This window comes from Varroa destructor, unplaced genomic scaffold (genome assembly GCF_002443255.2).
Source record: "Varroa destructor unplaced genomic scaffold, Vdes_3.0 BEIS01000007.1, whole genome shotgun sequence".
NCBI classification, from domain to species: domain Eukaryota; kingdom Metazoa; phylum Arthropoda; class Arachnida; order Mesostigmata; family Varroidae; genus Varroa; species Varroa destructor.
Genome location: NW_019211460.1, coordinates 25,455,020 through 25,471,447, shown reverse-complemented (window position 1 = coordinate 25,471,447; position 16,428 = coordinate 25,455,020). Strand labels below are relative to the sequence as shown.

Below are 16,428 nucleotides of genomic sequence, written 5' to 3'. Positions count from 1 at the left end.
TCATCGCATTAGGTTCAAATTCGACCGATCGCCATTTGTATTCAGACTTGCTAGATAAGAATGTACATTATGCATTTATTCGGCTATCAGAAATCAGCCTTCCACGTTCCAACGACACAAACCTTCAAACAGTCGTGTGTTGTCCTTGAACCTAGGCGTACTAGATACTTTTGTTGAAACTGATAAGAAGCTTTTAATACGATCATTCCACGAAGATAAATCTCGTTCTTGTAGCAATTTATCGCAGCGAGAGGTAAAATCAACCGAGGAACTGCTCAAAGGCAAAGGATAACCTTAAACAAAGGGAGTACTGAAGACATAGCGCCGGCTGTTTCATATAAGCTATAATTTGAATTGGTGGATTTAGCGCATCACACTTCGAGATCAAAGTTCGAGATAGTCCGAAACCATGTCTTCCTCGATATGCTTACGCTGAGTCAACGAAGATATCGATAATAACTGGGACTAGTTAGTGCAAATCATAGTCGGTTGTGTCACCCATGTTAGCTCACTGAACTGTGCTAAATTATACATATTAGGCAGTCTGGTATAAAGCCTAGTTCTCTCTCTCTATATTTATATTTGTGTGTGTGTCCAATGTCAAGCTACATGGCAGCAGGCACGCCAATGTCTTGTCACCTCTACAAATGTTTCGCCTAACAAGAGGATAAAGATTTTCTTCCGAATTGCGCCTGCCTCAAAGCCTGTAACTCGACATACTGGCCTTCAAAAGTAGCTTTCTCGTGTCCTTGAAACTATAAGGTTATTTGCTAGCCATACAAATGATCTCCAAAAAATCCTTTCAGTCTTGTGCTCCAGTAACGCGCCAAAGAACAGAATGATCCGTCTACCTAGTTGCAAAGCTTTTTACTGCAAATAGTTACACACATTTGTTTCTTTTAACTAATTTCTCATTTATTTAATGTAGCAAACTCGTATGGGCAGTGTTCTTAGTGTATGGCCTAGCTAAAAAAAAAATCACTAATAGTATAGGAAGCTCCATTTATAAGCTTGTCACTTGTAGGTAGAAAACTTAATTCTATATGTGGGCCATTTTCGATATTTGGTGAAACCAATCAAGCCCTACCTTGAACCGTTAAAAAAAGTGATCTAATCTAGCTAGCCACAGGACGACTAGATAAAAGCGCACATCTAAATGAAATTCAAGCTGGACTCAAGCCTTCGTTCCTTTACACCAAACATATCATCGCCATTTTTATTACCGTCTACTCTATTAAACAGACTAGCAATGAAAACGAGCTCAGTTTAATTTCTCCAAAAGTACTCTTTATCATTTTTATTCATAAGTAGGTCGGTTTTTTTTTTTTAATGTAATCATTTTTGTTACTCCATCTGGTCGTCGTTCCATCGTTTTAGCTGTGGACATCATCAGCTCCATACTGTTTACCCTCATTGCTTTTTTTTCTCAGTTATCTTATCATACGTTCACACTTAGCATTTCATTCACTCTTCGTGTCTGGCCAATATCAGACGCCCAAGCGGCCTGCATCACCTTTCCATCGTTATTATTTTACTAGCAATAATACTCACCCGTTTAGTCGACAGTGCTTACCAATACTATAACAATTAGTAGCAATTATATAGATTCACTGGTATATGCTGTCATAATAGTAATCCATATGGAACGATGCATCTAGTGATCTCTTTGTCTGATGATCCTGTTGCGTTTTCTTCATGGGATGCGTTCTACAATCTTCACTTCTGCTAGTTTCGCCGTTTGTGTGAGAGGTTTTTGTTTCATGTTGTTGGACGCGCAAATTCATAGGTGTCTTACTCTGTAGCTCTATCGGTTGAGTTATTATTACCATCGATTATTGGTATCAGTGAATATAGGCTGTTCCATTATTGTTCAGTTTAGTAGGGCGGGACGACGAATGTTCTTAGTAAATCTGTTTTTACCAAATGGCAAAACCCTCCGGCTGAATTACAATGTGAGGGGTAGCTGGCTAACGTTGTGCGGCAACGGTTCAGTAGAAATGACATTATTAGCACATACTAAATATTTCAATTTGGATTGAAATGCCCAACATGATCTATCACTCGTTGCCATCGCTCTCGTCACGTAAAACGTGTTGCTTGTTTTCACAATAGCTAGTGTACGCAGACTATGGGTGGGAAGGTAAACTCAAAAATCTGTTATACGTTATATAGCACCTAGTCCCGACAATGTTTAGTCTCGCGGTAGTCCTTTTCTTCGTTCTGCTATTTGCTAGCCATTGTTAAACAAAAAACATTTAGGCTTACCACAGTAACGATATATTTGAATAAAGGAACGGCAACTTCACTATACGGTGCTTCTTAGACCAGTACAGAGTGAAGGGCGTATTGGAGCTCGCTCTTATCAATCGCCTTCAGACGGGCCTCATGCGACCGCTAAACGTAAAGGAAAACAGTCGTTATCATCCTACATTTAGCATATGCCAATGCCGACAGCCGATACGAATATGTGCGTGTGCAATTTACCGTGCCGGGCGATGTCTTGGAAACCTCTATGCCCCCGAAAGACTATGCCCCCTCTCGTGGTTGTGCAGCTCTGCAATCTGAACAGTGGTCGCTGTGAATACCTGCATCCGCCGAGAGCTGTGATGATGGTAATTTGATTGGCAAAAGGGAAAAACGAAAAACACGAAGAAAACTGGTTTGAAAAGAGTCGTAAAAGCAACAAAAAGACGAATTTAAAACGAGAGAAAGGCCTAGGGAAAGTCTTCGTGTGCGCTCGGGCCCCTTTGTCATGTGTGATGATCTTCTGAGTATCGCTGGCGGGCGCCGTATTCGCTTGAGACGTATATAGCGTCCAGGAGCAGTTTTTCTATGTGGCTAAATAGTTCGGTCGTTGCGCTTGATGTTTGTTTTGCCCATCTTTTTCGTATTGTACGCGGGTCATGAAAATATCGCTGAGTACATACTAGCACGGACGCAACATACGGTGGAGGCATCAAGCTATGTTTGCTGAATGCGCGCGGAAGTACCCAGGGTTGAGCTGATTAGGATGAACGTTTCTGAGACAGTAAAGTATGGCCCTACTAATGCTAAACAAAACAAAAAGCAGAAATACAAGGCTTCACCATCCTTCGTGCATACACTGTTCGCCAAAAAAACATGATTCTATATTGACCATTGTTCTAGCAGTCTTACACAGCTGACAATGAACGGACCAAGCCATTGAGCGGTCTGAATTTCTTCGCCGCATATATTCACTGTCTTCGGTGGTCACACAGTGATTGAAAGGCTGCCTGTGTGTGTCAAAATAGTCCGCTACGAAAATTGGTCGAATTACCATTCTTTCAAGTTGTCTCTTTTTCCATTACCCCTTATCTTTTAAATGATTCAATGGTGATGAACATGTTTTTATAGGCATTTTGTAATGCTTGTAGTTTTCCTTCATTATGGACTCCCATCTTGCTCGATTTTTCGTCTTCTGGTTTGCCACTGGTTATATCCTGACTAGTGTAGTTTATGCGATATTCTATCAATTTCCGAGATCAACCGAAGTTACGACAAACCAGTCTTATTGGCATATGTGAGATGATAAATATGTCCCACGCATTAAGGCCCACTTGTTGTGCGCCCATACTTACGTGTTTCGGTCCGTAGTGTTTCTATCGTTTATGATCCTTACCCCTGTCATGCAATCTATCCCCAGACAGAATGAGATCATCTCATTGTTCCAAATCGGAGACTCCGACCGATAATATCGCAAAATCTGCCGTATATTCACTTTAAGGATGAAATAAATAATCGCTGGCTCTTATATCCCCGCCACCCCGGCATCAAGTAAATACGCTTACATGCACATAGGCAGACATTCACTCACATCCAATTCCATCGCGCCCTATGCATTCAGTCAGTTTTCCTATGAACGCACGACGCGCCACTGACAATCCAATGTGTCAATTTTCATCAGAACTAGATCTTGACGATGAAGTTATGTTTTTAATGGTGGTGGGACCCGGTAAATGCTTTTAGAGAAATAGACAATCCAGCCGTGAATAATCATAGATAGTTAAGAACAGAGATTTCTCAACAGTAGCTTGTATGATTAGTGTCTTCAATGAGAAACAATGTTTTTGCGCACACGATTACACATGGTACAATCAGCTAGTCTGAACAATAGCCTAAGTTCGGAATATTGTGTGTGAGGACCACGAGGTCACGCAAAAGAAACAGCGGGTCGAATTTGCAAAATAGATAAAGAAAGTCGATATTTTCAAAGTCTAGCCCTGTCGAGTTGGGGCTCATCGCACCCATTCGTGTGGAAAGCAGTGGCGTGTCCTGCGTCGAGTTCGTTACCTACAGCTATAGACATATCACCTCGGTCAACCCTGTTCTTTCAGAGTGTCGAGTCTACAAAGTCATTTCGACATTTTTTTTTCTGATAGTTGCACGCAATGGATTCTTTTATCATTGTTGACAAAGTTGTTGTCACGGTTGCTGCTATTGTCGTTACTTTGGTCTCATAACTTAAACGCAATACAATGCTTACATTTTTTTACATAAAGTTTAAATAACCCAGCTCTTCCTAGTTCGTTACAGGACTCAACCGCTGTTTGTAGGTACTCTGCTCATCTGCCTATATTAGCAATACAAAGAAATAATGTTAAGATTGCCGCGTTAAGATACAAAACATCTCGAACACTTAGATTAGTATTTGGCTAAGGTGCGTGTTATCTGTGCTGATGTATGTGGCTTCTGTGACTGCTGTTGAAAACACGAACAACTTCACGTCGACTAACTGATACAGGGGAAAATCATTTCATGGTAATGAGTACGCAGACTATGTGTGCATGCATGGCTCCTGCGATGCCATGAAGAACGCTAGGTATGAAATCCATTACGCGAAGATACGGTTAATGATGGCTGGTTTTTGGTCATTCATAATTTCTAAGGATCTGGCCCGCGATGATCGTGGCCAATTGTACATCGGTTTCTCTACCTGCGCAACAGAAGCACAAGCAGAACTTCCCCGTATGATTTTACAAATGATTTATTTTCCCCTACTTGGTTGGTAGACAATTTTGAACTGGGCCCGCTTTTGTATAGCCAAACAACTCACCATCGTGCTTAATATTGTTTGCCTGCATGTTCAACACTGGCCAATAATACCTCGCTTTGTTACTTCGGCTGTTTCTGCATTTAACATACCACAATGCTCTCCCATTCGTTTTCGATCTGGTCTCCATTCACGAGCTTCCGACTTCTGTCAAAATCTTACACGAACGTGTATGCACTCATGTCTTCATGTCCACGCCCAGCTTCATCCAACCGGTATTAATACAGTAACAAAACGAAGCAACTGCTTCAGCAAGGTAAACTATAGAAGAGTTCGAAGTTCTTCCATTCATTCTAAAATGTTCCTCTAAATCTGTCAAAGGATTTGCCCTATTCCCTTACTCGGTTCAAGCCAAAGACTGTCGGAAGTTACGCGTCTGTTCTACCGGACTACACGCATTTTTATCTACGTCTCGGCCGAACTTTGCCACCTTATAGTGTGATCTCTTTACAACTACTGTGTGGCACCTTTTGACTTTTTCGTACCACCGGGCTGAAATCTTTTTCACCCTCCCTCGCCCCATCTATTTTACATATATATATATATATATATATATGACGGTTTGTCTATCTGTGTCGATACATTAGGTTTCTTTCGGTTAGTATCTGTCTAGGCTAGAGTTGTTGTTGCTCATATTTCTCCATTACTATGTACACATACAAGGAGTCACTGTACAGGTGCGCTCATAAGGAGTCCGAGCGGAGCGAATACATTTTAAAGTTCGATATGGTCGGCAGCATGACGGTGACTGCCGCCGCACGCGGATCTTATATTTTTACTCGTTTGTGCTCAATTTCAGCACGCAAATAGACCTAAGTAGTTGGCTTTATCGAGCCTGACCCAACATGGGCTGCTTTTTCTTGCTTTGGTCAATTCTTCCTTTATCTATACGTTCGAATCTGGTGAACAACCTTATTCGCGCATTTAGGCTTTTTAGAAGAGGCTGCACGTGTTTGTTTCAGTGTTGCGATGGTGATAAGTTGCCGCGGCGTCGTCAAGTTCCCTGGGATAGTCTCACGACAGGCAGCGTAGAAGCAGCAGTAGAATCCAGGGTAACGTCACAAGATTCCAGCTCGACATCGAGCGGAGCGCCCCTGTAACGAGAGAATATCTTGTAAAAAAAACTGACATGGAAAAAGAATAGGAAAATTATGTTTGAGATTTAATCCCACAACTAGTTTTTTCATCCAACTCCGCACGTCGATGAACGAGCGACGGTTAGTAATACAACAACAATTGAGCTTAATAATCATAAGAGTAACGCGATGTGATTTTTACCGAATGCTAGCCTGTTGGTCTTTGAATTTTGCAAACCTTTATAATACCAAATAGTAAACCTGCCAGCATTAGCACGAAAAAATTTTGCGACACAAATATCTAGACTCAGTCACAGGTTTTTCACGGATTTTAATACTGTTAATATAACATATAGACACATATTATGTTACGAATTTCGCTGAAACGGGATATATATCAAAAAAACTTGTTTTTGTCAAATTTAACTAGAAATGATCTTTGCATTTTTCTGGAATACGAAGTTTCTATTATGTCACACATACGAAACGCAGATCCACCGCACAAGGTGGTAATGATACATACATGTACGACCGCCTGTCGTCCAAATAGACCTTTTCCGCAAGCTAGATATGCCATGAGAATGATGTTTAGCTGAAGGAATATTGTTTCAGGATTCTGTATCCCTCCAGGGATTTCGAGTTCAAAAGGCCATTGTCTCTAATACCCAAACCGCGTCCGGCTCTGTCCCAGCAGTTGTATCCAGTGATCCCTTAACATCCCCGGTTCCATCGGCGTGTATGGTCCACCAATTTGATCGATTGTGTATAGGACGAAAACAAAATAATGCTAGATTATGAGCAAATATCATACGTTGCCCCAAATTGAACGGGCAACGCCATTGAGGAAACGTGAAGTTAACGTCAAGGACAATGTTGAAGGAAGCGAACGCAAATGCAAGCAGACACGTTAAAGCTTACTGCACGCATTTTTCGTGAGCCTGTTAACAAGAAGGTCCGCTCTGAGTGCCTTGGAACCTATGAGAAGGACGTAAACTCTTCCAATCTAAAGGGGGTAGAAGAAAAGGACAAGCGAAGCATTTCAGGGCTATCCCTATCGTACCGTAGCTGCTGCGACCGAACAAGTTGTAGACAAGGTTTGCGCGACCAATCGTATATATCCCCGCAATGCCATTTCTACTACCCGCATATTTCTACACGCGTCAGTCGGAAGTGATCGAATATTTCGAGTAGTGCGTTTTGCCTTTTCGCTGCTAGCCTCTATCCACATTCACTCGTGTCTTCATGTACGCCGTCGATTCGACTGACCTTCGACTTACGCCCCCGCCACCCGCAACATAGATGCTTTGCCAGAATCGCCGCCCTGTTTTTCAGCATCCTCGAATTCTTATCAGATGGGGGCGCTAGCTATAGTATAGCTATAGTATAGATGTTCATCTCTGACCTGGTTGATTGGTCTACTGGGATCTTTTGGGTAAGATGACAGAAGTTGGCGGCCAGCCAGCTGCTGGTCTAAGGAGTTAGCTCGTCAGGAAGGAAAACCGAGCGCGGTACGAGACGTGGAAATTGAAGAAAAGGGAATGGATGCTCAAATCGAAGCAACAATTGGCAATGGCAGGCGAAGTAGAAAACAGAACGAAAGAAATGTAGGCGCTCAGAGCAGAAAAGGCTCGAGGATAATTCGCGATAACAGACTTCCACCGTTGAGCTTGATGATGGCACAGCGGTGTAGCAGTGGACGCAAGACATCGGCAAAAGAAGGAAAGTCGAATCACTAGGAGTTGAAAAAGAATGAAGCAACGGATGATACAGAAGTGCAAACGCTGCCAGGCGAAGGAGGCAACGTAGATGAGATTTCGTGAGCTATTATACAGATGACGGAAGAAAAAAAATACTGAGATCGAACATCTTCTACACCTACTAACAGCAGGATCTTTTTCTTAATGAGGTAAAGGCTCATGTCAGTTGTGTCTTCCTGGTAACACGGTGTACATTTGGGTATACACATTTATACCGTCTATCAACATTTATCTTTCACGGATTATTTATCTACAACGTTAGAGTACAATACGCGATTGCAAACTGAAAACTCGTGCTTTGGGTCTTTACTTGTTAAGAACAATGAACTGGCCTTCGGAAGACTCAGAAGTGGGCAGGATCACGGAAACTGGCTGTTATTACACTCGTAGCTGTTGAGTCTTTAACACATATGAGTTGTTTTATCGATTTAAAGACCGATTTAAAATATTTTATTTTTATACCGTTTCGCATTGCTACCTAGAAATAATCCCCTTTTGTTTTTTAGTGACTACGCCATAATTGTTTATTTGTGAATAATCAATACGTAATGATTTTAGGGCTGAACAGTATTTCGCATAAGGATATTTGTTATCAAGCATGGATTGACACTTTACCCCATCTTAATAGTAAATTAGGTTAGCCCACTTCACCAAATATTGCACGCGTTAAAGCACATGTTAACATATTATTATTATTATTATTGCTATAACTTATTAGCAGCAATAATTTGCAATAATGTAAACCTTGCCCCGCAAAAAATCGGAGTGGTTCCGAGGGTGATAAAAAATCTACGAATGCCCCCAGCGAGGCCTCTTCCGCCGGTAAGCACAACCCGATAAACCTATGCTTCACGTTCTGCTTTACTGCTCAGGTTCCAGCCATCTGATAGATGATGAAGCAGGGATTTTTGTTGCTTTTACTAAAGCTATGGCGAAAAAGGCCGATGCAATAAATGACATATTACCAAGGCAAATGTGTTTTTTCTCAACGACATCGTCCGTTAACCACGACAGCTGTCAGGTCGTTAGATAGCCCAATAGTGCGCTAAATTAAATTCGATTATATTTCCCCACAGTAAACCAATGCAATACATAATATGATTTGCTGTTTTCTTAAGCTGCTGTTTGTACTCGCCCTAATAAACACAATCGTAGTCGTAGATTAGTGTATGTGATCTACATTGATCAAAGGCACTGTTCCTATTCTCGGGCGTCATCAGGAGACGCATCGTTCGACGATCTTTGTGTATTGTTATGAAACGGCGGGAAAGTTGGAGTTATTAACTTCCACTAGGCATATATCGATCATATCTTCCAGCAAGAACAACATAGGAAAGCATTTTATAAATAACGTAAATAGACTAGGTATGAGGAATCTAACTAAAACTTAATAATGATAATTAACCAGACGTCGAATAGATCTGAACCTCGATGCGGATAGAGAATACCCTACATAGACGTATACCCAATAGCAACAAGATGCATGAACGCTGCTAAAGCCGGTGTCCTGGTATAGGGTAAGTGACGGTGAAGAGCTTTAATTCATTTCCGTACGGTATACGTGTTGTTTACGTAATTACATGGATAACAAGACAATAGATGATTTATGAGCTGTGGCAAAACGCGACTATGCAGGCTATAAAATAATCTGACAATATGTTGAGCCCTCAAACATTGAAATTCGTTTTTCTCAGTTATCTAAGAGGATATAACACGTTTAAAAGGTAACGCTACATAATACTAAAATACTTATGGGCTTCTATATCGCTCTGCCTCATATTAGCGATTATTGAGCTAAATATTTGGTGGTACCAGGCACCTGTCGAGCTTTTCCATGGCCTTTATACTCATACTCACATATAGTTTAGGCATCTTTAGCACGTATACACGCAAACTTTGACATTAAATTGGACCCACGCTCTCACCCGCTCTATTCTAAGCTGTCGTGCCGTTCCGTTGTTGCTCTAGCCATAATGAAGAACCCACTAAACAACAATTTCAGGCCACCAAAAATTTAACAGGGATAGTGGCGACGATGATGTCAACGAGACAAGCGGCGCTGCCGTTAAAGGCCGGCCGGCAATACCTTTTGTGTCCTGAAGCAATCATTCCATTGCATTGTTGTCTACGAGTTGCGTTTCACCTGTCCGCACAATGCCCCGTGTTCTCGTCATGTATGTGACCAGGTTTGTTTCCTTTTTTTTTTGCTGACACAGTCACTTCTCAGTATTGTCGTTTTCTCACTCAAAAGAATTTTCGCTCGAATTAACCGCCCTCTCGCTAACAGAATCGCTGCCCCGTGGGAACCGGTGCCGCCAGACTTACCAACCATAAACCTTGCCTTATGGGTGGCTGCCTGCTTGCCTGCCTGGCTGCTTTGCTTGTCCGACGAACATACGGCTGTCAATTTAAATTTTCCGTTGCTATCCTCTTCCCTTAAAGGTGCAGCAGCGCAGCTGTGATTTGACAGGAGACAGGTGGCACCCCCATCGTAAAGCCCCTTCCTCCAGCAGCCGATCCTTTGTCTTCCTCTCTCTTCGTTTTCATCGTGGCGTGTTCAGTTTTTTCCTATCCAACCAGAGCTCGTACACGTCCCCTGCTTTCCGAGCTCTGGTTGCTCTCATAGCACTACGTACATCAGATCTACTTCGGGGGCGTCACCCCATGGCACCCCCGTATCGGCTGGACTCGGCCCAAGCTAGTGCGCCCGACATTGTCTTCCATACGGTTCCCAGCTGGAAAAAATCTAATTCTGACGATGGCACACTGGAGTGGCTGCTGCAGTAGTGGAAAAAGAACGCGAAAACCAACCAACGTTTGCGTGCGTGCGACCAACGACGAAATAACGGGTGAAATGGATAGCGGACTGATGGCAGGAGGGGCAACAACAGTATCAGTGCACGTACAGGAGTCCTGCGAGAAAAGGTGCCCAGTATGATTGTATATTAGGACGGCTTGACTGACGGACAGCTTCCGCTTCCATTGTGCTGGCAAAGTGCAAAGGCACATTGGCAAACTATTTTATATACAGAAATGAGTCACTATGTGATAATGATATTATCATTACCAAATAGCTCTATAAATATAGACAGTTTGAAATAGAGTGTATTGATTAACAAAATATGAGGGAGGAGTTTAAATCTGCTGGTTTGATCCTGGCCTAGGCAAATGGGGTAGAAGGGTCTAACGATGCGAATATCTACTACGATACAAAAAATGGGTAGAAAGCTTGGTGGATGGTTTAGCCGGAGTGCATATAATTAGAAACAAATAATGTACCCAAATAGCGTCTAAAATATTGTTTGATATTTATCGAAAGCTCATTTTTGCAGGAACGTGTAATTCGTATATGTATACATACATAGACTTCTTGGTATTCATGGCATTCTTGTAATACCCAGAACGAGATCGATAAGACAAAAGCAACTATCACGATTCGTCGCGCGTCTACAACACCATAAAGTGACAGTAGCATACACACCTACGACATGTTTACGAAGCAGTCAACATTCTCAGTCCGGCCTGGCTGCTGTTCAGCGGAGAGGATTAAGGCAGCAACCGAGTGAGGAAAAATGCAGACTCGATATGCTTTCTACATGTTGTATAATACAAACATACGGCACGATATAAAGCATGGACCCAATGTGTGCAAAGCTCGGGAAAACGAGTGAGGCTGGCTTCTGCCGTTCCTTCACAAACTCCCTGAACCTACTATGACTTGACAGATAGGGAAAAATGACCCGAGAAGGTGGTGCCCGTGTCGTAGTTCCCAGTCAAATTCGGCTGCTGCTTACTCAACTCATAAACACCGGTTGGCCCAAGGCACGGCTGTCCGATTAGCTAAACCAGGTGAGTTACGTTGAACCGGTTTGCTTACACGTAAAGGCTATGACTAACGATCGTTGGCCATGTTCTCGCATTCTCTTCATCGACATCCTTTTCTCTAACATTTATGCTGCCTGAAGCCTGAACAGTTTGAGGCACATACCGCTCGCGTCTGTCTATAGCTATAGGATAAATTGCAAGCATGCAAAGCTAACAGCGAAGACATGTGGCAGCTACGTTTGGAGGAGACGCGCACATTGCACTGAATTCCCCAGACGCAGTACCAAAGCTTGCTGCGAACATCAGCTACTTCGAGAAGGAGGGCCTGTACTGGTATTTCATCAGGCTAAAAAAGTGGCTGGCTTATGATCTTTATGTCTTCTCGCGGCCAACAGACCGCCAGAGAGAAAGAAGCCAACGATGGAGAAGAGCTTGCGATATGACGAAGGACGGCGAGAGAACGTACGCGAATCATATGAGGGACGAGAAAGCGCTAAATGGTAGCGTAATGACGCATGAAAACATTACAGCCAACCAGCATCTCTATTTTCTATGAACTTCGGCCAATGAACATATCCTTAGCGTCTCTGTTTCTCGCTCACTGCCTCACCTTGTGCCAATCCGTTATGAAAAACCCGGGTAGCAGCGGCAACGGTGACACGCTGCCTTCAGGCCGCCGACCTGATGTCCTGTTTGTTCGAGAACCTCCGATCAAATATCACTGCCGTGAATGGAACGTTTCTGCGGGAAGACGGTGTAAGTCAATTCAGCTTCTTCACCTCTCCAGCAGTACACAAGACCACATTACATCAATGTATATGGTGGTCAAGCACAACTTCGCAACGAATCACTTTATTCCGACCTACTCCAAAGCAATTCCCCACAACCTGGAGTTTTCTTTAGGCGGGCTTTGTACCATCGATCCCTACCTGGCCCTGACTTTTCTGATGTGTTTTATGAACTTGCTGATTGGCATACGGCTTCAGTTTGCATGCATAGATACACACACACAACCAACCATAGGCCAGGCGTGTAGTACAGCTCAACGTCGTTATATATAGGTATCGCACAGTAATATTTGTACGGCATTCATTATCGGCCCGAATCTGGTTAAGTTCATTCGGGGCTAATATTATTCACGGGATAGTTTCGTATAAAAACACAGTTTTAAGGACACCCTTCGTTTATGAGAGAGTTGATAGCGACATGCTTCACCAGCCTGTTATTAAGCGTATGCTGCAAGAGTTCCTTCGGCTCAAACTCTTAGATACCCTATTTTTTCAATACCAAATGAATTTTTCAATCGATCTAAACTATTATAATCATTTACAATATAATACATCGTTGGCAGCAAATTGAAATGGCGTTTAGTTACATTTTACATTAAAGTAAGAAGTGAAGTGGCATTTTGATTAACTTATTAATTTATTTGGCAGTATCTAACATATTGCATATACGGGCAGTAACATCCGATATAATAAATATATGTTTTGTCAGTATCTCTCGCTTACAAAAAAGCTTCCGTCCTGCTTAAGCTTTGAAACGGTACTTTATTTTTCAAGCCATTGCTATTGCCTACAACGCAACAAACAAGTCACGAAGTTGCGCCGTGAAGACTTCATACCCGCTACCGTGCCAGACCTACACGCCTTATGTATTAATACGGTGACGCTCGGCAGGGTAGGCTTGCATTGCTAGCCTGAAACGAAGCTTGTTTCTACAATAAAGTTCCCTGCACTTCGCGTTCTTGTGTCCGCTGCAGCATTCAAACTCCGTTTACTCTTGCATGAATGCGAAGTTGGACGTCTAGATTAGGTCTAGAATGAGCGTAGGCCACTATGTAAGACGCCGCGCAGCGATGTATACAAGTCGGCTGAAAGCCTCCTCCGTGTAGAAATGGTAGTTCCTACGCAGCCGCCACAATCCTCATATGTCACTGCCTCTCGCCTGGAGAACGAGCCGCCAGCACTTGATAAATGAAGCCAGTCCGATCGAGACCGAGTGAAAGACTTACCTATCAGCCTGCCGATTGACTAGAGTCTGCGGAGATGGTCGCTACAAGCGCTGTCGTAGCGTCTTTCTCTCTGGATTTCCATACTTCTACATTCCTTTCCTGTCCCTAACACTCCGCATGAGGTTCGGCCTAGTTCGGACCCATGATGCCTGTACTGTGAGAGTGTCTGATATGTCCGATGGACTATTTTGACCTTCACTATGCCTACTACCTCAAGCAGGAAGATGGTCTCTCAATAATACCGATAAACACTAGCCCAAAAAGTATGTTTACTAGGCTGTAAGTTGAAGTTAGGTAGTGTTAACAAAAATGGACGAAAACGGTGAATTTTTTCTTTTTTTAGTTATCTTCTGCGACAAACTTCTATCTGCTTGCATCAGGAGCGAGGCCATGTCACGTCACAGTATCGTAAGAATAGAAATCATCGAGCGTATTCAAAGAAAAACGACGCCAACAGAAGCCATTGAACTTTGTAACCTGTCTAGCGCCTTGTAAATGGTACAGGTTTACGGGAACCGCACGCTATTTTGCAGGTTTTTTCCTTTGCGTTATAGCATGTATGCAACGCACCTACTTACGTGTATGTGTCAGGCAGCGCAAGTTCATGAATCGTCGCAAATTCATCTTTGCGACTTTGTGCCAGGTCCAGCTTCTTCTTCTGCCTTAGTTTCGTGGATGGTTCCGCTTCAGCCACGTTACTTACGGTACGAGGATTGCGCCACGAAAAACAGTTTCTTGACTCACTCAGTCGTCAGGTGCTTAGCTTTTTACTTTATCCTCTATCATCGCTACGTACGGCTTTGTTTTACTTGGTCGTTTAGCCTATGCGTCAAGCGTGTTTTGCGGTCTCCCCGCCACGAAGGCGTAGTCCCCCATACCTTACGGTTGTCTTTCGGTTGCAAGCAGACGGTATTGCGGCCCTCGAGTTCCTCTTTGTTTAAATAGAGTACACTACGTCAACGCCACCGCAGCCCGTGTACGTTATTCGTATCCTTCGTCTAAGAACTGCGTGCCTGTTTATGTCGCACACATGATGGTCTACCCGAAGTATGCCGCCTTCGTGCCGCTGCTGCGATGATGCATTCACGGCTATCTCTTTCTTTCTTTGACAAGCAGTTGCTTATAAGCCGAGGAGATCCAGGATTTTGAACAGGAGCGGTCGCTTGCTCGCTCGCAGGCGAGGCTCGAGGCGGCGGTATCCTTATGTTGAGCTGTTTGTAGTCGTCGGTCGTGGACCCTGTTTCGAAGCTACGCTATGTAGAGAAAGAGAAATGGCAAAGCAATGCAGCGCATGTGAGGGCCCGAACATGTCTTTCCCCCAAGGTTATCCCTTTTAGCGTCGCTCCTCAAGTTCCTTTGCGTTGCTGACACTGGTGCCAACGTTAGTGGCTTTTTGACGCGAGTCTCGCAGAGCAAGACAGCTCCCTCTTCTCATCGGCAGTGGCTTTTTTGTCGCTGTTCGATGTCGGTTCTGCCGTTGCCGATAACGAACGAAGCTTTGTGATAAATGGACCATTCACACAACTCACATCGAGTAGAAGATTCCGTGGCCGCATAAAGGAGCAAGACGCTCTGTTCTCTTTTTTCGCACACGATGCTCCCCACACCGTTTCTCGTTTTAGTTCGCTTTCCCCTGACACCTTTCCGATCGCGGTCTTCGCTGCTTTGTGCTGCTACTAGGCCTTCGGTTTTGTTGAGCTCGTACACTTCTGATATACTGCGCAATGCTTTCGTTCCCAGGCAAAGATCCACATTTAGAAGCTGCTGCTATCTACGTAGCAGCTTCTGCTGAAAGGCATCGAATACCCGATCCGCGACAGTTGCCCTTATGCGCCTAAGTTCGACGCAGCCGCATGAGCTGGAGCAGTAGTAGTGGCATTAAGACATGATGGTGGTTCAGCTCGAAGGACTGGAGATTTTGGAGCGTTTTCTTTTAGGGATTTACTTTGCATTGAAGGAAAGAAAGCAGCCACAGCGGCAAAGCCGGAACGAATGTAGACAAGTAGAAAAAAGATCATAAGGGAAGGGGAAAACGGGGTTAGAAAAAGGATATCGGAAGTGCGGCTAGAAGTGGCGCTGTCATCGCTGCGGCTACTTTGTTTGCTCACATCATTGTCTTCGGAACATTCTGTCAGTTAACTATTGAGTGCTCGCGCTAGTGATGCTTTCCCACTCTTGTAGACACTTGGCAGATCGTAAAGTTTAGCCACCTTCTCCTCAGGTGTTCGCTGCGCTTCATCGGCTTTGCAGAACGCCACGGATGGAACGGTCGAGATGGGGTTAAGGCGAAAGCGTCGCCTCCTTTACTGCTGAGGCAATATGCAAATCTAGAGACAGGCCCACTGCCACCAGTGTGCTACAAGGCAACGATCGACGTTGTGCCACTCTCTCTCTCTCTCACACACACACACACACACACACACACACGCTCTCTTATTGTGCTATGCGTTCGACGACAAAGTTGAAAGCTACGAAGCAATAGTGAAACGATAAAGATCTGACGAACAGATGCGTAGCCGTGCAAAATGCGATACGTTAGCGTACGGCACAAAGTGTTTCTCGCGCCGTGGAAACTCACGCAGTTAGAGGCGGGAGTATGGAACATTGACCTTAAGGAGGAGTTGGTGAGAGACGGCGTGAAAACTCCAAAAGACAAAGGAAACGAAGAAAAGAGAGTGGACGCCA

At 43.7% G+C, this 16,428-nt stretch overlaps 1 protein-coding gene across 1 annotated transcript in view; it reads right to left on the bottom strand.

Moving 5' to 3' along the window:
• Positions 1-1,265: 1,265 nt before the first annotated feature.
• Positions 1,266-16,428, bottom strand: part of LOC111253933 (lachesin-like) — a 203,593-nt gene continuing 188,430 nt past the window's right edge. Inside the window, exon 16 of the mRNA XM_086973930.1 lies at positions 1,266-6,165. Coding sequence (XP_086830056.1) covers positions 6,086-6,165 — 80 coding nt within the window. The 3' untranslated portion in view covers positions 1,266-6,085. The remainder of the gene's footprint in view (positions 6,166-16,428) is intronic.